This window comes from Buceros rhinoceros, unplaced genomic scaffold (assembly GCF_000710305.1).
Source record: "Buceros rhinoceros silvestris isolate BGI_N320 unplaced genomic scaffold, ASM71030v1 scaffold18406, whole genome shotgun sequence".
Taxonomy (NCBI): domain Eukaryota; kingdom Metazoa; phylum Chordata; class Aves; order Bucerotiformes; family Bucerotidae; genus Buceros; species Buceros rhinoceros.
In genome coordinates this window covers 25,113-47,593 of record NW_010417210.1, presented here as the reverse complement: position 1 = coordinate 47,593, position 22,481 = coordinate 25,113, and the positions used below count along the sequence as shown (strand labels likewise).

The 22,481-nt window shown below is 39.5% G+C and overlaps 1 protein-coding gene across 1 annotated transcript in view; it reads left to right on the top strand.

Annotated features, from left to right (window-relative positions):
* The window catches only part of NCKAP1 (NCK-associated protein 1), a 46,122-nt gene that overhangs the window by 10,990 nt on the left and 12,651 nt on the right, over positions 1–22,481 (top strand). Inside the window, exons 4-24 of the mRNA XM_010138126.1 lie at positions 138–194; positions 1,218–1,360; positions 1,449–1,539; positions 3,689–3,826; positions 4,159–4,207; positions 4,672–4,828; positions 5,429–5,485; positions 6,033–6,129; positions 6,346–6,452; positions 7,413–7,545; positions 8,555–8,636; positions 9,078–9,136; positions 9,928–10,073; positions 10,573–10,705; positions 12,336–12,455; positions 12,753–12,892; positions 13,407–13,538; positions 16,017–16,235; positions 16,665–16,795; positions 17,190–17,287; positions 21,761–21,854. Of these exons, the coding sequence (XP_010136428.1) occupies positions 138–194; positions 1,218–1,360; positions 1,449–1,539; positions 3,689–3,826; positions 4,159–4,207; positions 4,672–4,828; positions 5,429–5,485; positions 6,033–6,129; positions 6,346–6,452; positions 7,413–7,545; positions 8,555–8,636; positions 9,078–9,136; positions 9,928–10,073; positions 10,573–10,705; positions 12,336–12,455; positions 12,753–12,892; positions 13,407–13,538; positions 16,017–16,235; positions 16,665–16,795; positions 17,190–17,287; positions 21,761–21,854 (2,383 nt within the window). The remainder of the gene's footprint in view (positions 1–137; positions 195–1,217; positions 1,361–1,448; positions 1,540–3,688; positions 3,827–4,158; positions 4,208–4,671; positions 4,829–5,428; positions 5,486–6,032; positions 6,130–6,345; positions 6,453–7,412; positions 7,546–8,554; positions 8,637–9,077; positions 9,137–9,927; positions 10,074–10,572; positions 10,706–12,335; positions 12,456–12,752; positions 12,893–13,406; positions 13,539–16,016; positions 16,236–16,664; positions 16,796–17,189; positions 17,288–21,760; positions 21,855–22,481) is intronic.

Genomic DNA, 22,481 nt, shown 5'->3' with positions numbered 1-22,481 from the left:
GCCCCACGTGTAAAAAAAAAAAAAAAAAAAAACAAAACAACCAGAAAACAAACCCAAAACGTCATCTCCATCACGAAGTGTAGTAGAGTGATTTATTTAGATCTTCGTAAACTAAAGTTATTCCTCTGTTTTTCAAGGACCATGTTTGTGAGCTGCTGAACACTATCGATGTTTGCCAAGTCTTCTTTGATATTGTAAGTTTCTGGATTTAAACTTTCAAATGTCACTTTAAAATGTTTCTGATCAGTGTCCCATGAGGAGAATAAGGAGGAGTTGTTTATCTTAGCCCAGGAAATCTGACATCTCTAGTTACAAATGCAAGAGGAATAAAACCACTGTAAATCTTCAGATCTCTAAGTTTTATAATCACTTGAAATCGGAAGATAGACCATTTAAAATAAACCAGGATGTTTATGGACAGTAGTAACGGCATTGTCTGCTACCAGACATACAGATCTTTCTGTACTTTTTGCTGTATTGCATCTGCAGGTTAATTCTTACGGTTCACTGTCACCTGCATGTTTAAGCCGTGTGAGGCTGAAACACAAGGGAGTATTTTTACTGGTCTCCACCTAAGCTGTGTGAGGAGGTCGCTTCTGACCTTGGCTAAAACAATTACAAAAGCAGCTGAAACTGTCATATTGAAAAACGAAGCAAAAAAACCCCCGAGACAACTAAACCCCAAAACCCCACAGCCAAAGACCGGAAAACCCAAAACCTCAGACACCTTTTCCTTTTGGTTTCGGCTTGCTTGCTTAATGTTCATAATGTCACCATGCTAGTTGTAGTCATTATTCTAAATTTGGCTGACTTAGGGTCTTAAGATGAAAGAGGAGCAGGTATGTATCCTATGGAACGGCGATGCCTGGCCAGTGGGACATCTGCTAACTTTTTACATTACAGACTCTTAAAATAGAAATCATAGGCAAGGCACTTGCTGACTGATTAGTAACATCCATGAAAAGTGTTCCGCTAAGCTGTGGTACTTAAGCCTGGGAACATTTATTTGTGCGCTTGCTTTTACAAATGCAAACAGTTCTGGGGATCTGAGTGAATAAATTCAGATTATACAAAGTCTGTATGCAATCAGAGCAAAAACTTTGTTCGAGACAGTCCACTGTATTTAAAATATGCTGAAAATCCATGGAAAGGTAAGGGAAAAGTTTTGTTTGTCTCTAAAAGTTTTAGAATGGTAACTTAGTGTTTTTTATCCCTAGACTGTAAACTTTGATTTAACAAAGAACTACCTAGATTTGATTATAACCTACACAACTCTAATGATATTGCTGTCTCGAATTGAAGAAAGGAAGGCCATCATTGGATTGTATAACTATGCCCATGAAATGACACATGGAGCAAGGTAAAAACCTGTTGTATTAAAAATGTGTGTAAGAATACTACCACAGCTAACAGCTACACCTGAGTGAATTGTTTGTTGTTGCTTTTAGTGACAGAGAATATCCGCGCCTTGGCCAGATGATTGTGGATTATGAGAATCCTTTAAAGAAAATGATGGAGGAATTTGTACCTCACAGTAAAGTATGTAACTCCCTTTCACAGGCACACAGTAACCTTAACGGAGCAAAGCAGGGATGAAAAAGTAAATATGCGAGAGTTTGTTTTGTCAAAGGTCGTTATATAGTTGACAGGATATTTTACCTCTAGTGGATGTCTGGGCCTAGGGACTGATACCATATTAAATAACAGAACCAGCAGCAGCATGGGAATGATGAGACCCATTGGTAAGGTTCCATTTCATTTGCTAAGGATTCAAAATTGGTGAAAAATAAGTTGTGGATCATCTGAGGATAGCTACATCTGTGTTCTGTGTAGGATTGCAGTTTGAAAATAAGGAGATGCCTAATGTTTCTACAAAACCAGGTTTTTTTGTTTTACCATCCTAGATGAATCTGTTTTTTCTGGTTTATAACCTGAGGGATTTTCCTTTGGGTTGTCCTTAAACTGGGGGTTCTGGTGATCACTGCTGCCTCTGTGATAATAGCTCCTAGGCTCAAGAGCTGACATTGTGCTCCTTGCTCTGGTGCCTTCCAATGAACCTGGTTCCTTTCGCCTTTTCTGCGCAACCGTTTTTAAGCTTGCTTTCTGACACAGCTGGTGGTGCCACAGTTCTGTGCTGGTTTATCTAGGCTGCATTTTCACAGGAGAAAACCTTGGACATGTAACAGAAGCCTCGCCAAAGTCAGTGTACGTCCCGTTTATGAGTTCCCGTTTGTCCGCTAGGCTTGCTGCTCTGTCAAAGGACATTAGACTTCTTTGATCAGCACTCATTGGATGTTAGTTATAAAGGTGTTATTTTCTAGGTGTGTGCAAATCGGTTGCCTAACAGCTTTTTTGGAACTTTTGGCAGGATTTTAAGTTCAATACTAAATTATTGCCTAATGTTGTAAGGTTTGGGGTTTTTTCCTGTTTAAGTCCATATACTGGTTGTGTTTTCCTTCTCTAGTTCCCTTGAGATTTTTCTTAACTCCTTTAACTTTTTAAGATAATCACTGCAATTTCAGAGGGTTTTCAACTACTTCTCTCAGTGCTCCAAAGTGAAATAGTTTTGAATACGTTTCACTTGTCTAAATAATCCGTGATTTTGTTTTTGCTATACTTTCCTCTGCCCAGTCCTGTCCTGTAAAGACTCCCTTAGCTAAGGATCTCATTTGCAATTAATCTTCTCTTGTGAACATTTTAGCAAAGATGCTTCTCTTTTTGGTATTGTCTTATTTTTAAATTTCCTGTTGTATTTAATAGTGGACCAATCCTTTCCCTTAAAATGTTTTGTAAAGCTGTTTTTCAGTCTCTGTTCTTGCTGTTCTCCTTATTCTGTGGGCTATAAACTGGGGTCAGCGATCCCTTCAGGCACTGTGCTGTAGAAACACATACTTAGGTTGCACTTCATGGAACTGCACACTGAAGTTGTCCTTTGATCATCTCACGATTTTGCAGTAAACCAGACAGTTGTTTAGTCCTCTGCATTAGCTTCAGCAGATGACTTTTTTTTTTTTGCCTGAGTGACCTCTGCTGGCATAATGCTTAGAGCTGGCTCCCTGGGGCCTCACACAAGCACCAGTATTGGTGCGAAAGGCAGGGAGAAGGCACAGGAGACGCTTACTCAGATAAGCTTAATCTTTAAGCTATGAAGATGCTCCTGTAGGCAGTATCTGCTCAAAATAATTAGGACTTGCTAGCAAAGAGGGAAGGACATGCTAAATGAAGTGACAGAGAAGAGAATGACACAATAATTGGGATGCTTGAATACATAATGAACAGCTTCAATTTATACAGTTATATGACAGATTTGTTGTCCCCTGGTTCCCGCCCCCCCATGTCCTCTAGTTCTGAAACAAAAATTTTATAATTCTAATTAAAAAGAAGTCAAGCCTTCCTGCTTCTCTTCACCTTTCCATTTGCCTGGAGTAGTCTTTCATGTGTGAAATAAACTCGATGCAATGGATTTTGATGTCTAGTTTAATTTCTGAACTAGGTCAATAAAGTGTTTTGATTGATAGTAATAACACTGAGAAAAAAAGCACTACTGAGAAAATAGTAATTAGTGTCCTTGTGCCTGGAATGTGGCAGTGTCAATACACAGTTCAGAAAACGAGATACAGAATTTGAGTATTTATCCAAGATTTAGCTTGAAGGTGTCTTCAAGGCTCATCATTGGTCTCCTTTTCAGTCCCTTTCAGATGCTCTGATTTCACTCCAGATGGTCTACCCTCGAAGAAATCTCTCAGCTGACCAGTGGAGAAACGCACAACTACTGAGCCTCATCAGTGCCCCCAGTACAATGCTTAATCCTGCGCAGTCTGACACAGTATGGCCTTTAATTTGCGTTACAGGACAAAGTTAAACAGGGATTACTGTGAAATAATGTGGGAGTGTTTAATTTTCTGTTTCAGTGCCTTTATGTGGCTTTTAATCAGAGAAGTACCATGTTTACTGAAACTAAACGAGTGTCAAAATTGACTCGCTGTCTTGTATTGGAGGGTGTGGAAGCTCATTTGATGTTCAAACCCTGTTGGAAGCAGTCTTCCATGGTTCATCAGCATTTCAGGCTGACTTTGTCCCTTTTTTCTAAAAAAGTACCCCTGAAATGTGGTGTCTTTTACATAATCAGTTGGCTACAAATTACTGTTTTTTCAACAGATGCCATGTGAATACCTCTCTCTGGATGCAATGGAAAAATGGATCATTTGTGAGTAAAATATTCTGAAACAGCTCATGGTTGTGTTAAAATCAGTTAAGATTTGAAAGACTACTTGCTTTACTGTAGTGTACAAAAGCTGTTGCATTCAAATTAGATTCTGGAGAACTCGATTAAATCCTGTTGGTGTGTATCATACTTTCACATGCAGTGACGTCAGAATTCAGCACGTGCTGCGAGATTGAAGTTTGTCATCAGTTTCTTCCAGGTTTCGACTGAAAGTGAGGGCTTCAGTAATTCTGATGAACACAGCTGAGTAGTGTCAGCATGAAGTAATTCATGTTACAAAAACATTATAAAAATACCTCCTAGAATAGTGTGAGGTTTTTTACATAAAAAACAATGTTACCCATTAGAAAAATAATTATTTGAACTATTTAAGAGAAAATGCATAATAATCTCTTACTGTCTTTGTGCGTCTGGTTTGTGACATGCATCAACTTGGACTTCTGAAGTTGGATTTATTTTGTGCCATGGAGTCCTAAATAGTGATGCCACAGCTTTGAACCTTTGGAAACTTGCACTTCAAAGCAGCTCTTGCTTGGCCCTGTTTCGAGATGAGGTGTTCCATATTCACAAAGCTGCAGAAGACTTGTTTGTAAACATACGAGGGTGAGTTTTGGTTCTCTTCTTCTCCTTTCAGAACTTCTGTCAAAACATATTTCTTGAAAAACTGTTTTGAAAATGTTACTTCTATTTCATGTCAGTTCTGCTTAGTCATTACAGCAGCCCTCTTACTTGATCTTGACCGTTTTGTGAATGCCTGACTTCCAGAAGCCTGGTTTCATAACCGTGGTGCTTTTTTGTATCTCCGTTCTGAAAAAAGTTTGGTGAATCAGTCTCTAAAATGGAAAAAGTTAAAATTAATGATCTTCCCCACAGATCTTAGCCTAGCAAAGAGAAATGATGTCATTAAAGTAGAGTGAGTTTGAAAAATTGTATGTGTGTGCCACTATTTCTGCAATATATAGTACGGAAACTCTGACAGAAACAAATTTAGCCCTCTGCCAGCCAACACCAGGAGCTCTTTGGTACAGAGCATTTTAATTTGGGTATCCAGCTTTGGCATGTAGCTCTGATCAGGGCAATGAGACTTGCGTGAGCTTTTTGCTGTATCCTGCTTGCTGCAGCGTTGCTGCTCCTGTTAAGCCCCACTCGCGAAATTGTGCTACTGATACTTAACTGCCACATTGGATGCTTTTTTACTTCCAGCTACAACAAGCGCATTAACGACATCAGAGAGTGTAAAGAAGCTGCTGTTTCACATGCGTAAGTGTCTTTACAAAGTTTTCCTGACAGGTTTTAGTGTGGATTTTCTTAACAAAATTATGAAGAATGTGTGAACAGGATTTGTTGAATGCTGAGTGAGTTGTGCATTTCCAAATGAGATGGTGTACTGATTGTTCTTTTAAATCTGGATTTGCTGAATGCCATTATCGATTTAACTTCCCAGGTTTTAGATTATTTTTCAAAGGATCAGGGCGGAAGCATTTAGTGTATTCTCTAGTTTGTCTAATTACTTAATGTGAATGCAAATTAAATAGAAATATTTCAGTGGCGTCAAAGACACATCACAGAGCAGAGGCAGAGAACTTGAGTTTGAAATTTAACCATGCTTGAGGAATATATGATGGTGGTGGTAGAGATGCCAAATGTAATTGCACCACATCCGCTGAAATACTGAGTTCCGAGTAATACTGAAATACTGTTCCAAGACAGTATGACATGAACTGCCTGCACTTGGGCTTAAAGGTTTGAAAAAACCAGAAGTTCTGTGGTTAGCGCCGTGGCTGATGTCTCCGTTCTTTCGATGCAGCGGTTCAATGCATAGAGAGAGGCGCAAGTTCTTACGTTCTGCACTCAAGGAACTAGCTACTGTCCTGTCTGATCAGCCAGGCCTGCTGGGTCCCAAGGTAATTCTGGTTCTTAGGCTTTGCACTTCTGTGATCTTACTTTTTGTTTGTCACTGGTAATGTGTTTTGTTTGTTTTGGGGGGGAAAAATCCCACACTTTAAGAGAAAACTTAGGTAGGTTTTAAGATTCTTTGGTTTTACTTGTTGCCTCTTTGTGCGCAAGCAGTCCAGCTGTTCTGCGTATCCGTAAGCTTGTGAACAATTTTTCTTTTTCAGGCACTTTTTGTATTTATGGCATTATCCTTTGCTCGTGATGAAATTATTTGGCTGCTTCGTCACGCAGATAACATGCCAAAGAAGAGCGCAGATGATTTCATAGATAAGTATGTTGATTTTTAGTGTGATACCTTAAATATTTGAGAATTTCTCAGGCAAAATGCATTTGAGTCAAGGGAATCTCAGAAAAGGATACCTATTTGAAAAAGTTGGGACTGCCCAGAAAATCTTTATGTGGGAATATTCAGCATCTCACCAAAACAAACTAGAAGTCTCATATTAGAAACTGGAGCACAACAGTGAAAATTCATTTTCTGCAGGAAATTTATTTATAAAATTAGGCTGTTATAAATGTTTTGTGCAATTGGTTTTGTCTTTGATTAAGCAAAAATCAAGCTTTATCATGCGTCTTCATTTAGCATTGAGCAAATCAATGATGGGGGAAGGAAATTGTTTGAAAACTTGATTTGTTGGTTTGTAGAACGTCTCCCGTATTGTAGCAACAGTGCACTGAAAGTCTGGGTGTTGACTGCAAGAGTTTAAACAGGTAAGAATCACAAGGTCATTTCTAGAGCCGGAGTAGGAAATCCTTGCGTCGTCTTCACTGAATTAGGTGCTAGGGAGGGTTGGAGGTCCCAGAGCCTCTTTGAAACAACCTGTGCAAGTATTTAACAGTCCCCATGGTGATAAAAAAATACAGGAAAAACAGTTATAACAACCGTGTAATTCAGATTTAACAACTTGGAGAAAAACATTTTTTCAAATTGAGCATTATAGAAGGGTTTCTTATTTAAAAAAAAAAAGACTAGTTATACAAACCTTTGAGGATTACCACGATGGTATCCTGCTGAGGTATCTCCCGTTGAGTGGATTTTACCTTGCAGAGAACATTACTATCATGTAAACTGATTTTACAACAGCTTCATACGGAAGTCACGTATTCATAATAGTTTTAAAAACAAGGTAGAGGAGGAAATGTGCTTGAGAAGCATTCCACTGATAGCAACAAGTTTTATTACTTTGGGTGTTTCACATTTGTAAGCGGTTTCCTTTGTCGTCTTGCCTAGACACATAGCCGAGCTGATATTCTACATGGAGGAGCTCAGGGCACACGTGCGGAAATACGGACCAGTGATGCAGCGATACTACGTACAGTATCTCTCCGGCTTCGATGCGGTGGTCTTGAATGAGCTTGTGCAGGTACAGTGAGATGGCTGGGATTGGGTTCTGAAATGCAGACTTCAAACTGAAGGAATTTTTGTCCAAAATGACTTCATGAAATGCTTCCTGGTGGATTTTGGTGAACATAATGGAATAAAGCAAATGAAGTTAGGGTTTAATTCTAGGATTTAGCGTTGTGCTTATAGCTGCTGTTAAGAATGTGATGTTTAGAGACAATGAAACAGGCACTGCCGCTGAAGGAGCATTGTAGAAACTCTTTCTTACTTAGTCTGAGACCGGTTTTCTGAACTGTTTTGGTTTGGTTGCCTGGTGACCACTAGATGGAGCAAAATTTTGTGACTCAAACTTGACGAGTTTGTACTGTGAGCTTTTTTGTTGTGTTCAGAAATTAATTTCCCATAAGCAGCATTGCATCGAGTACCAGAAGGTGGAACTAGTGTTCTCTGCTGTTCAGTTAAACCAGCTATTTAAACAGTTTACACAGCGGTTTGTGTGACTGTTTCCATTATTAAATGTTACTGAATCCTTGGACTTAATTTCAATCCCCATAACTGTATTTGGAGCTTTTTTGCTTATAACTCTATATACTTACAAGTTAACAGATTTTTTTTCTTTTAGAGTGACAGAATTAAATTTTTTTGACAGTTTTGTCAGTTCGTGGGGAAAATATTTCCTAGATTTAGTGAACAATTTATAAATGCTGTACAAGTGTCAGAACTGTTCTGTATTTAGGTAGGATAATCCTTAGAATCAAACTGAAATGAGAAAAAATTTGGCTTGAATTTTAGCTGTTATGAGTTAGAACTGTCAAACGCAAGACTAGACAAATGATTTGAGTGATAATTTGAATTCTTTCGGCCTTTAGGTTAAAATGTCAGTCCTGGCTGAAATTATGAGAAACTTCTGTATTGTATCACTTAATAGAAAAATGATCTTACCAGTTGCTGGAACTACTTACTGGGCATGGGTATGGACATGGTTTCATCAACCAAGTTTGAAATAGTAATAGCAGCAACATTTCTTTTAGAATCTTTCAGTGTGCCCAGAGGATGAATCAATCATCATGTCCTCTTTTGTAAACACAATGACTTCACTAAGCGTGAAACAAGGTAAGTTTAACCGAACTTGGGGAAACGGTGACAGAATGGCAGATTCCCCTGGAAGGCTTCAGTGCTTTGTGTTTCATGCGATCAGTAGAGCAGATAACTTGTGTAAACTGAGTTTGTTCCCTTGTCTCTCTTTCATTAGATATCTGCTGCTTGTTGTGTGTCTGTTTTCTAGGGCAGCTCTACAAGGAGCTTTTGAAGGACGCTGTTGGGCAGTAATCCTACCTTTTAATTTGGAAAGCATGTTACACTTGTTTTCATCTAGATGTTTTAACTTCTATTAGTGTGGCTGTGCTGGATTGAGATTCTTAGGCAGAAGCTTGAGGTTCACTATCAAAGTAATTCTTGAGTATTTGGGGTTTTTTTTATTAGGTCTGATACAGTCTATCTGAATTTGTAGCTATTTCCTAAAGGCTTTGTGTTCTGTATTTTTCCCTGATGCAGTTGAAGATGGAGAGGTATTTGACTTCAGAGGAATGAGATTAGATTGGTTTAGATTGCAGGTAAGACTTCATAAATGTGAGAGACACTTTACTAACTCAAAAATGTTTAATGTATTGCCGCTTTTGTAGATGACTCTGACCGCAAGTTCATGACAGGCTATCTAACAACAACCTACTCTTCCCAAATAAAAAAATACCGAAGGCGATAACTTGCTACATTTTGATGGAACTTTGTTCATGTGATTGCACACTTCTTGCAAATAATTCTTTGGGGTGTTTATAACAGTTTGGAAATAGAATGTGTTGAGGACGAGCAGTGTGCTTGCAGCTGTGCACTGAGCAGGGTGTGATTCACTGCCCAGCAGCCGAGGGAAGGTAGAGACTGCTCAGTGAGAAAATACCGTTGGGTGAGATGGCTCCTGTGCAGTGCACTAACGGTATCTTCAGCTCTCTTAATAGAGGGGGAGCACTGATTTACAGTCTGAGCAATTGTTAAGATTATGTAGGCGTGTTACTTTTAGATTTTCAAAATACACATTCTTTTCCTTGCTTTCCAAAACCTCATTGTTAAAGTGGGGGCTCGCAAGTGTGAATTTGTGTTCTGTCAGTACGTTGGTTCTGCACTGTATCTGAGAACTGGTGTCACAATTAAGCGGCGTTTGGAGACTTCACTGAAAGGCAGTTTGCTTTCCTTAAGCTCTAGTGAAAAGATGTAGTCTTCCCATGGCCTTGAAGTACTGAGGTGACCAGTGAAGAGCGTAGTCACTATTTAACATTTGTATTGTGCAATAGCAATGGAATTTGCAAAAAGTAGTGGTAGATATAACACAATTTTTCTTGTGTCTTTCCAGGCCTACACCAGTGTTTCTAAAGCTTCGCTTGGTCTTGCAGACCATAGGGAACTAGGAAAAATGATGAACACCATCATTTTCCACACAAAAATGGTAGATTCTTTGGTGGAGATGTTGGTTGAAACCTCAGATCTTTCTATATTTTGGTATGTTATTGACTTGACTATAGAAGCTTTTAAAATCATTTATTGCTTGGTTTGTCCTTTCAAATGTAATTTTTAATAGCAAATGATTTAGGATGGGCCAGTGAGTCAAAGGGAGAATCAATTAGGATTTCTAGTTTCCATCAGAATTAGTTTGATGGAGGTACTTCTGAAGGTCTGTCAGAGATTCTTCAGGCAGCCATATAACTGATCTGGAGTCATTTGCAGATTCTTCCTGAATATGTTTTTTGCAAAAGGTGCGGGTTATTGCAGTGCCTGTGTGACAAACATCACAATAAAAATAGGATGATGATGATAATAGATGCAAATAAAATGTTTAAGTAGTGAATGCAAAACCAAACTTTTGAAAGCATGATGCAGTTTTTGATAGAAGTTATACCTACAGATCCGACGCTAATAGCATTTTTGATTTGTGTGAAGTAAACTTTTATTTGCAGCAAAATGGTGTGTGTATTCCTTTTAACTGTCTCTTTCTGATCAGTTTTTATAGTCGTGCTTTTGAGAAGATGTTTCAGCAGTGTTTGGAGCTTCCCTCTCAGTCAAGATACTCAATTGCATTCCCACTGCTTTGTACTCATTTTATGAGCTGTACCCATGAACTGTGCCCAGAAGAGGTAAAGTTTAAATATTTTGTCTGTTATTTTAATCTGTCATTTAACATAGAGAAGACTAGAGCTGAACCCCGCAAGAAGGTGTTTGTTAGGGGACTGTAAGATTTGAGGGAGGAGACGGTAAAAAAGGGAAGCAAAGCAGGTAGATACCTTCTTATGTGATTCTTCACCCATACATCTCGAGATCCCTTTCTGAAGGGAGTAAGCATTATTAGTATTGCTTTAAAGACAGATTGAACTAAGGAACAAAGGTTAGATGATTCTTCTGGGGTCATTCAGATTGAGATGCTAATAAATCCCATATGCCTGTTGAAACTTAGAAGCAACAGTTTTTCTTTCAAGTAGTTGAAGTCAGAGTTAGAAAAAGGAAGTAGGCAGTTGGGAGTTCAGTATGGCTTGTTATAAATGCTGTTTCTTCAGTAAGATTTAAAAAACCATTCTTCAGTGAGATACAGAGTAATCCCAGCATTTGTTTTGGTAAGAACTGGGATACAAGCCCTCTTTGGATGGAATTAGACATGAGACAGTTCAGGGTGTTGCTTAAAGAAATAGAACCTTTGTTAAAGGAAGTAGGTTGATTCTTTCTATGTCTCTTGCAATGGAATAGATCCTTCAGTACGTTTCCTGTAGAACTGCTCCAGGGGTTAACTTGGCCAGTTTTGTGTAGTGCTCATGGCAGTGTGTTTTCATTCTTAGCAGTGCTCATCTGAAACGATTGGATGAGTGAAATTTATTGCAATATGCACAATGTCACTTTCTCTTAAACATTAAATCCTCTGCTGCTAAGCTTCATCTTGGTATCTGTCTGTAGCATTATTTTCCCTGTATACTTTGCTTTAAAGAGCTGCAAGCTCTGTCTGTACCAGACAACTGCTAAACAGTTTCCAGGAAAGCTTCCCTTCAGGACAAGAGATGTCTTTCAGAACAGTTATAGTAACAGTAAGGAATCAGGAGGCAAAGTCTGCTGTGAATTCAGCTGCAGCAAGCACGTTCTGCCACAGCCAGCAGAACTCTGAATTCAGCGTCTGAACTGTACGAGTTGGTAACTGTTATCGTTCTGGAAAAATAGTCTTCTCTGTACTGTGTACAACGTGCAGTAGTGTGGCTGTTAGAAAGGAAACGTTAGTGGTGAAAGGAGGATTCAGCGAGACAGAGGCTATGCTTGTGCAGATCCAGTGACAAAGGATCCGAATCCAGAAATTAATGCAGCGGGGCTTCATCGCTGACTTTTTCAGTGGTATGCAGGATGCCGTGCTTTCTCTGTAGCTGGAGTTGCCTGCTCTCCTTCTCCTAGATTACTGCTGGTACAAATTAACGAAGAAGAGATTCCCAGAAACCTTGACTATTGCGCATGTTAATGCAGATTCAGATCGAAATTAAACATGCAAACCTACTTCTGAAAACCTGGTTTGCCTCCTTTTACAGAGAATGGTTTGCAAAATACAGTAAGCAAAATATTTTTAATGATATTATGCCGTGTCAGTGACTTGGAAACTGAGTAACTAATTTATTGTTTCTCATACCCAGCGATACGATTTAGTGAACTGCTACTGGCAGTGCAGCGCCTTGTGTGAATATCATAGGGCTAGCGGGAAACTGAGAATCAGCCTTCCTTTCTTTTCTTCTTTAACAGCGACACCATATTGGAGATCGTAGTCTTTCCTTGTGTAACATGTTCTTGGATGAAATGGCTAAGCAAGCTCGAAACCTTATCACAGACATTTGTACAGAACAGTGTACACTGAGCGATCAGGTGAGTGTGGTTAGGTCTTTTAATTTTCCTTTGAGATTTTTCTCTGTTCAACTTCCTGCATTTTTGTGGTTCTCTTTCCTGTTCGCTTTTTTCCTCTGCTTTGGTGTAGTTTTGTGGTTATAAAATGGAAGTTTGAGGAAGACTTTTTAGTATCAGAATTGTGTGGTTGGTAGTGAGAAGAAGAATGTGCGACTTGTGTGACAAAGTCTACACCTGGACCATAAGCTTAACTTGTATCTCATGGCTGCGGAAAAGGTGCATTTTGATTTGGAGGGGTTCTTTCTTTTTGTTTACTAGTTGCTGCCAAAGCATTCTGCCAAAACCATCAGTCAAGCAGTGAACAAAAAGTCGAAAAAACAGACTGGAAAGAAAGGAGAACCTGAAAGGGAGAAGCCAGGAGTAGAAAGCATGAGGAAAAACAGATTGGTTGTGACAAAGTAAGCTGCCTCCTCTGTTCCTTTCCCCTTGAATCCCAAGTCAAAACATGTATTCTACGTATTGAATGCTTCTTGCTGCATTTATTTGACTAAACTGGATGGACTGTAAATATGACAGCTCTGTAGTGTGTGAGCATATGATGCTTCTCTAGCTTGTATGGAGACTGAATTCTGTACATCACATGTATTGCTTAGTTTAGGTAGGAAGAAACCATCTTAACAGGCTGGTCTTTTTGAGGAAAAATAGATGTATTTTTTATATATATATATATGAATGTGTATCTCTCTAATCACTGTGTGATGCAGATCAGTATGCAGTTCTGTAAGGTATGTTCTTACCCAAAATACTGATTTTAAATAAGCTAGAAGAGTGTCTCAAAGCAGAAAAAGATAATGAAAGGAGGAGTTAGCTGTACCTTGCTCTTGAGATGTCTTCTGTCCAATGTGTGCTTTCCATGGTCATACATGCTTCCATTAAATATTTCTCTTAATTTCTTGTTGCCTGTTCTTAAAGCCTGGACAAACTGCACACCGCACTTTCTGAGCTCTGCTTCTCAATCAATTACGTCCCCAACATGGTAGTTTGGGAACACACATTTACCCCAAGAGAATATTTAACGTCTCACCTGGAGATCCGCTTTACCAAGTAAGAAATACTGTACAGTTGGCATTCATATACAGGATAAGTCTTTGCTGATTTGATGTTGAAAGTATTATATATTTCCTCCTGAAAACCAGTTTTTAAAGGTGGATTGCAAAACTCCTAAGAAAATGAGAATTAAGTCATGTGTGCAGACGCATGCAATTGTCAGTTCCTATTTTAAAGGAAAGTGTATTGAAATGCATGTACCTATTTAACAGCCTGAGCCTGTGTTCCTGGTCCTGCCTATCCTGTTAGGAGTTGGTGTCTCCTGTTTTTAGACATTTATAAAGACTATCTTCCCACCATTCTCTGGCACAATGCTGGATTGTTTCGAGTGTTTGAGTTTACTGGCTTGCTTGCTGAAAGGAAATCTAAAAATCAGAACTGAAGACCTGACAAAGCCATATAAGAAGATATTTTAATTACCTTTTTTTCTCCTTAAAAGTGTTACCACTTGATGTTATTGTGTTGTCGTAACTTTATCTTCCCTCACTGTTTACAGCAAGAGACAAATGGCAGCTTCTGGAGACGACTTCATATTAAACCCACTAGCTATCCTGGTTCTATTTTACGCCAAGGATTAGTAGTTCGTTTCAAGCAGGGTATAAAGAGTAAATGAGTTTTAATCATAAAGACATACTAGTGGGTCACTAGAGCACTCCATCTTTCAGGCAAGACAAGGAGTCATAAAAGTGAAGATTACAGCTGGCTTTAGAAAGTCATGAAGTTATCTTCAGGCTGATGAACTTACACCGGTGTTGGTCACTTACGCTGGTTTTGGGGGTTTTTGTTTGGGTTTTTTTTTTATTTTGGGGAGAGGGGTTGGCTTGGGGGTTGCAGCTGAAGCCACAGGCAGACAAATTTCAGAGACTTTTCTTGGTACTGCCTCATGAAAGAAATGAGACTTGTGACCAAACGGAATGAATGTTCAATTTATAGTTGTTTTTCAGATATTTAGGTGGTGGTTCTTCCAGAGGCTTGGAGTTTACTTTTAAATAAAGTGTCGGTGTTCAGTCTCGAGGTTTTTTGTTGACTGTTTTAACCTGCTGTTTCACATATCATTGGACTAAAGCTTTTCATTATGCCACTTAATCTTGCAATAATACCAATTTTGAATTGGTTTTAAAACAAAAGAGAGGTTGCCTCAGAAATAAACTTGTGAAAATAGACTTATTTACAAATTTCCAAGCAACAACAATGTTACTTAAGTAAGCTGATGTTCTCCAGAGTAGCTTATTCCTTCACCTCTGATGAAGGTAGTAGTCTACTGATTTTTTTTTTTGTTGTTACTACTCTTCTACCTCTGAAAAGTACAGACCACTCAAAAGCTTAGCTCTGAAAGCCTGAGCCTATTACAGAATGTCCTTTGTGCTGTTCTGATGTAGCTTGAAAGCTGTCCTGATGTGTGGGGACATCTATTATCAGAAGCCTGTGTTCATTATAGTGAGATTTTGAACAGAACAAAATATGTCCTGCAATTTCTTGACTTTTTGATTATAGATAGAAACCACTATGTCAACTAAGTGGTGATCTGGTTTTTTTATTAAGATTCCTATTTGTTTAACACACTCAAGTTTTTAAATTGCCTATAGAAATATAACCGGAGCTTTACCTACCAAATGCTACAAAAATTTTTCCTTTTACTTACATGATAATTGCTGAGAGGTGTTAGCTGTTCAAAGCAGAGCTTCTGAAAGCTTCCTTGAAAAGTGATTTAAAACAATTAAAATGTATTTTTTTTAAAAGTGTGCTCTAGGAAAACTATCTGTATTGCAAGAGAAACGAGATCTGTCAAGATAACTGAGATTTTTTTTTTTAGTGCTGTGTGAGCTGAGATTAGAGAGACAGAAGAGATTAAATGGTGTGGTCTGTGTCTTACAATTTACGCGCTCATACAGTAGGCATAGTGAATATCACAGAGAAACAGGCGTGCCTTTATGCAAAGCAACACAGGCAGGAAGTTTTGCTTTCAATGTTTTCGTTTCATACTTAATTATAGCTGTATGGCTTTATTTTTACAGATGTTTTAATCTAAGACTAGGACAGTGACTTTGGTCAAAGAAGTTTTGCCTTAGTTAGAATGCTTTGAACACTTCAATACATCATTGCTCTTGCATTTCCCAGGAGTTTTGCATTTTAAAAGACTTTAACATTCATTTATTTACCGAAGTAGTTGTAATTGAAGTCTTCTACATTGCAGATTGCCCTTATATATGGGGGGGCGGGAAGCTGCATTTTAAAAATGTTTGGCAAGTACTCTTAGTCTTGTGAAGTTTGTGCTGGAACCACAAATCCAGTTGTTGTTGGCATCTAGAACTATTTTTAAAAGTGCTGGTGTAGTATGTGCTTTGATTACAGTGTTATACTTGCAGATTGGAGAAGTGTTCAGATAAAAGCTTTGAATATACAATAATTTTTATAGCTCCATCTTTGTTTAATTTTACTAATAAATCTGTGTTTCCAATTTTTTGTTTCGAAAAGGTCAATTGTTGGAATGACTATGTATAATCAAGCAACACAGGAGATCGCAAAGCCTTCAGAGCTCTTAACCAGCGTAAGAGCCTACATGACAGTCCTGCAGTCAATAGAAAATTATGTACAGATCGACATTACACGAGTATTTAACAATGTTCTGCTTCAGCAAACCCAGCATTTAGACAGTCATGGTGAGCCAACCATTACCAGTCTGTACACAAATTGGTAAGTTGTTATATGAACGCTTGTTACGAGGTTTTTTATTTTTCTTTAAAGAAAAATCTGGAATTGGAGAAGTGAAGTTGTTTCAAATTTTCTTAAGTTTCCGACTTCACAGTTTACTTCTCCCAACCCCCGTTAAAAGGTCTTTGAGGTTTTTCTGTTGTGAAATTCATTTTTTGCAAATTTTCTTAAGTTTCCGACTTCACAGTTTGCTTCTCCCAACCCCTGTTAAAAGGACTTTGAGGTTTGTCTGTTGCGAAATTCACTTTTTATAGGGGGGAGGTGTAGAGTAATAGAGGTATCAGCTGAACTATGAAAGTAAAACTTGAGTCTGTAGGCTTTGCTGTCCTTGTCACACAAGTGTACTTCACCTGTGTGGAGGGTCTATGAACACGTGTCTTTTCATCTAAACTTTTCTCCCTTTCTGATAAGGTATTTGGAAACTTTGCTACGGCAAGTCAGTAATGGTCACATAGCCTATTTTCCAGCCATGAAGGCATTTGTGAATTTGCCTACAGAAAATGAATTGACTTTCAATGCCGAGGAATACTCTGATATATCAGGTAACCTTTGACGTTTCCACTGCATGTTTGTGGGGGGTAGTTGTCATATGCTCGAGGCACTGGAGTAACAGCAACTCTTTGAGGGCTCTGTTTTAGACAGCATTTGTTAACCTACAGCGATAGTGTGAAGTTATTTGTGCTGCCTGTGTGTTTTGAGAAAGCTCGTTTTTCCTGGCTTTGGTCCAAGTAGGGCTGTTGCGTTGAAGCTACGGAGAGGTGTATGATGTGTTGGTGACTGCTGCTCCAGTTCTATTATGATACAAGTTCTTGGATCTAAAATTCTGCTTTGTGGTAAAATATTTTTGCAATGAAAACAACATTGCTAGGTATGTGATGGGGCGTGAAGTAACTGATGAAGGAATGTCTAATTAGAACAGTTTGTTTTCTTTCTCAGAAATGAGGGCCCTTTCTGAACTTCTGGGACCATATGGCATGAAGTTCCTAAGTGAAAGTCTGATGTGGCACATTTCTTCACAGGTTGCTGAGCTTAAGGTAACGTTGGGAAACTGCCGGGTGGGAAGACGGGTAGCTTTCTGTTCAGGCTACCTTTAGGATACCTCATAGCGGTGCTTCTGCACACCATTGGCATCAGACAAACTGATAAAGCTGCTAATTTGACTCTTACAGTCCATTTGCACGTGTAGTACGTGTGTATCCCACATTCCTCAGCAGCTGAACGGGCAGGTCTTTATGTAGGCTCTGCTGGGTTCTGTGTTAGATACGCAAAGTTTGGGGTCCGCATCTCTCTTTATCAAGGGCAGGAGAAATGTTTTTTAAGATCTCCAGGTGCTTGGAAAGGGCTTAGCTGAGTCTGACTCTCAGACCTTAGCATGGAAATCTCAGAAGTATCTTAGTGATAAGGAGTTACCTCCTTTTTACCATGTGTGTTAGCATCTGTTGTTCAGTTTAGTGGACAGGAGACCTCAGGTCTTTGTTAGTTTTCCTGATTTTAGACACATCTTTCCTTCTGGCTGAACAGAATCCATTTATTATAATTGTCTGCATTCTGATGAACAAACCTTCTACCTATGGCAGCACAAACAAATGATAGAAGTGGGTGCCATGAAAAATGGGAAATACAGGCATGTCAAGTTGCACGTATATTTAAAACAACGAACAAAGACAGGGGGAGCACTTGGTGCCTGTGTAATTAACTCTTTCCAGAAGGGGTTATTTTAATAAATTTAATAAGATGTACTATTTTCCCAGGATAGTCATACTGTTAATATGTCACTCATTGGCATATATTTGCTTTTCACACAACTTTCTCTTAGTGTCAGTTCCAAATTCAATTTCAAGTCGTTATTACGGCTCATCACTTCCCGTTGATTTAACCACTATTTACAGTAAGGAGGTTTTTGTAGCTGTTCATGCATGCTGTGTTTACAAGAATGCGGGTGGATGCGTAAGAGATCTAGGGAACTTTGATTTCCTTCAGGAACAGTTTATTATTACTAGCATACCACATCTTTAAAAGTGTGTGGGTTTATCGTGTCCCATGTTAGTTTCACGGATCTTGTTCTCTCGGTAAACGTTGGGAATTTCGGCGTTTCCTTCAGGAACAGTTTATTATTACTAGCAAACCACATCTTTAAAAGTGTGTGGGTTTAACGTGTCCCATGTTAGTTTCACGGATCTCGTTCTCTTGGTAAACGTTGGGAATTTCAGCGCTGCTGAACTGCTGGGATGTATAATGTCCTACAAGATTTGAAACCTTGTATTTCCCATGTTAGTTTCACGGATCTTGTTCTCTCGGTAAACGTTGGGAATTTCGGCGCTGCTGGGATGTATAATGTCCTACAAGATTTGAAACCTTGTATTTGATATCCCAGCTTAAGGAGAGGGGCTGCTCATGCTTCCCAAGAGTGTGCAGCAGCCCTGACCTGAGTGACCGGGTAATCGAGTCCATATGCCCGTTCCAGTTTTTGTGTTTTAGGATGAGACTTTCCAGGTGGGAACGCCGTAATTTTAAGGTTGAATTTCGTAACTCCTGGCTGTACACAAAGTGACATCTGTCACATTTCAAGTAAAACATAAAGCTGTGGGGCAGATGTTTGTTGGTTGATGCTGTATTCGTCCGCTTGCTGTGGAGGTGTCATGCTTCCTCAAAATCAGCACCACTGATATTGTAGCTCTCTGTATTTTTTAAAAGCAGTTTTAAATTTTCTGGGTTTTTGTGTTTTGATCCTGCTAAGGATGAGCAGAACATAATGTAGATCCACATGCACATGACCACGTATTTGGAGGAAAAAAGTGAAGTAATAAAATGTTCAGCTCTCTGGCTGAGATGCAGTTGGCTTAGCAAGGGAGAAGTGAGGAACATCTGGATTTGGGGGAAGGAAAGGAGAGGATAGAATGGGGAATTTATCAAGAGTAGGGTTCAACAAGCTTGCTTTGCTTCCCGCAGTGGGACCAGGTGTTGGTTTTATATCTGAAGTTTAAGTGTGGGGTGAGGAGGGGAGGTTTGCCTTATTTTAATAAACAATGTGAACTGTCTTCCAGCCTGTTCCTTTTAAATCTCCAACTAACATGCTGGTTATTTTTTGTAAAGTTGAAAACTTGACTCAGTAACAATGTGCGTGGGCTGTTGCCTTCAGTCTTGCATTCTGGAGAGCTTGGAGGGATTTAAATTAAAATGTCACACACCTGCCAAGTTCTGATACATCAGCTGGTTTAAAATTGCCCAGCTCGGTGTCGGTGCAAACCAGTCCTGCTTTGGCTTTCGGCGTAGAAGTACATCTTGTGTTCGTGCACATGTGCTCACATTCTTGGAGCTGGTTAGTTTGCTACATCCTTTATAGCTTACTTCTTTCCTGGCTTCTCACTAAAGAATGAAAGTGAGAGGACTGGTGGATTATGGATAGGATTGAGCTGACAGAAATAGCACGACTGTGACACGATGTGGTTGAGTCTCAGAGGTCCGAGCTGCTGGGTTAGCTACTTGTCTAGGAGGTGGAGGTAAACGCGCACCACCATTTCTTTCATAGCAGTATTGTAGTCCGAGTTGAGTTGGTTTTTTCTCCTCCTCTGGTCACAGGAATATTTACTGAGATTTAATTTCCCTGCTTGCCCCTTGTTTAGCCCAGTTTTCAGTGTGGGTTGAAGCAGTTAACTATTAAAGCAGTTAACGGAACTATCAGAAGTCCAATCCTTAGCAGTAGGTTCCTGCAGATATGTCTCTCAGATTTTTATAGGTAAATTACATGGCATGCTTACAGTAGCCTACGCATTTGAATAGCAGTTTTCCTGCTCTCTCCCCATTGCTGCTTTTGTGCTGCCTGGTAATTAAGATGGATTGGAATGCGTCCACTTGAAAAATAAAGCTATTAATAGTGACTTTGGAAGACCACCCCAATCCAGAATCTCTTCTTTTCTTCCTCCATCTGTCACTTCTTTTCTACCTTGGTACTGTTTAGTATATGAAGCACTAAATGAAGTCGTCTTTAAAAGAAACACTTTATTTAATGCTCAGAAGCACACAAGGAATCTTAATATTTTTAGCCACTGGTTGTCTTCGACCTGAAGAGTGGGAATCATTTTCCCTTTCTGAAATAGGGTACTTCGTATTCAAGCATTCGCATTCGGCAAAAATATTTTTTGTAAGAATAATATACCAATTTCTTGCTTGAAGTGGGTTTAAAAATACTGCCTGGCAGAATGTAAGTTCCTCAGCTAGAGAGAGAACCTTTTTGTATCTGACATTTTTTTTAGATGTGTTTACGCAATCTCTGTAATTTAAATTTCGTCAGTCATGGCTTGGCTTCACGGACGAAGATTTGGGAAGGGCTTTCCCCACGCTTACTGCCAGCGCGCTGATGGCTGAAAAGGCCAATGCGGGATAGGCAAGTCCAGTTGCAAAGAGCACAGCGGAAGGTCTCCTTGGGTGGTACAGTCGAGCCTCCGGTGGGGTCTCCCAGGCCAGACAGGTCTCAGCTGAAGGGTCAGACACAGTGTGTCCATGGGCAGGATGGGCTCACTAGCCTTCAGGCACCATCGTAGGAGAAGGACAACTCTGACTCCAAACCCGGGCAGATGGAGCTCGTTTAGCCCTGTAAGGCTCCATCTCAGAGAAGGACACTCTAACCAAACCTACGACCCAAGGACTTTGCTGTCACCGTCCAAGCTCACCAGGCCCTGGCAGATGAACCTCAGGTGTAAAGGGTGGAGCCAGTTCCGTGCACGCTGCGCCTCACCTAAAAAACCCACCGCACAGGCTTGAAGGGTTTGCTCACGTTTGCAAAGCCCTGTAGCGAGTTTAAATTTAAATCTGATACATATTTGGAGAATGATTTCAGGAGAGTTGTAAAATTAGCCCTAATGCCACAAGTTGCATGTATGAGAGCTGTTGCAAATTAGAAGCGGACACTCATTTTCTTTTCTTTTGGTCAAACCGATGTGAAAAATACTGCACTTGAGTTTAACTCTTCCAGGCTGAGGTGCTGGCACTTCAATGAATGTTTTTGGTTTTATTTTATTTTAGAGTGGAAGGAAATTTCCAAGTAAACTGCACCAAGATAGACCAGTCTGACTCTTACTCCCTTCCATTTTACCAACATTAAATTTCTAATCCTTACAGTATAACAAGCCAAAAGAACGGATTACTTTGTGAATCGATGCTTTTGCAGATAAGGGTATAGCTACCTTTTGAGAAGCTGAATGAGATGAGGCGCTACTGTCAGGTTTTACTGAGTTTCATTCCTTGTGTACAGCTTCGTAAAACACTGAATATACAAATCCTGTTCCAAGGTGTATCTAATCCTCTGCTGTTTGATTCAGAGATTGCTTTTCTCTAGAGTAGTGCCTGATGATAATACTGATATTGCAGCCCCAGGAAGAACCCAGTGGGTACATCTGTATGCCGTGAGTTTAGTTGCCTCTCTTCCAGACCGAAATCTCTTAAACCACACAGATATCCATACGTTAACAGGATAACTATTTCTGATCTGAGTCCTTGCTTCTTTTTAGAAACTCGTCGTGGAGAATGTTGAAGTTCTAACACAAATGAGGACCAGCTTCGACAAGCCAGACCAGATGGCAGCACTCTTTAAAAGATTATCATGTGCGTAACTAGCAAGGTCCTACTCAAGATTTAGAGTTGTTTTTATCTTTGTGTTTGTAAAGAAAATGAGAAAAACCAATTAATTCTCTGTATTAATTGTTCAGAAGCAGCAAAATGTATGTGAGCTCCTATAAACTGATGCATCTTTTCAAGATTCTCCATTCTTCCCATAGAGACAAAATGAGGTTTCAGTGTTAATTAGCGCATGGGCACTATAGTAGTGATGAGCTTTGAGCATCTTTCCAGGGATGGCAACACAGCTCTAACAGCAGTAACTACAGACAGGGCATGCAGCTGTAGAATATGAAACGCAGGCTTTTAGACACCCATCTCTGATGTGGTTTTCAAACTGTCACAGATTCCATCCCAGTGTAAACTACCAAATTCATTTGGAAGGATATTCATAGGAAATTAACATAAGTCATTACTTTTAACAAAAATAAGAACTCTGAAGATGCGTTTTTGGCTTCAAGAGAACAGGGAACTAGTGTTAGCATCCCGTATTGTCAGCTGTGTGTAGCAGGGTTCGTTCCACAAAGTGGTTAACAGGCTGGCCTTTACTGGAAATCCCACTGTGAACTCGGCTATAAAAACCTGCTGAAGCACTGTTTATGTTGGCTCTCTTAA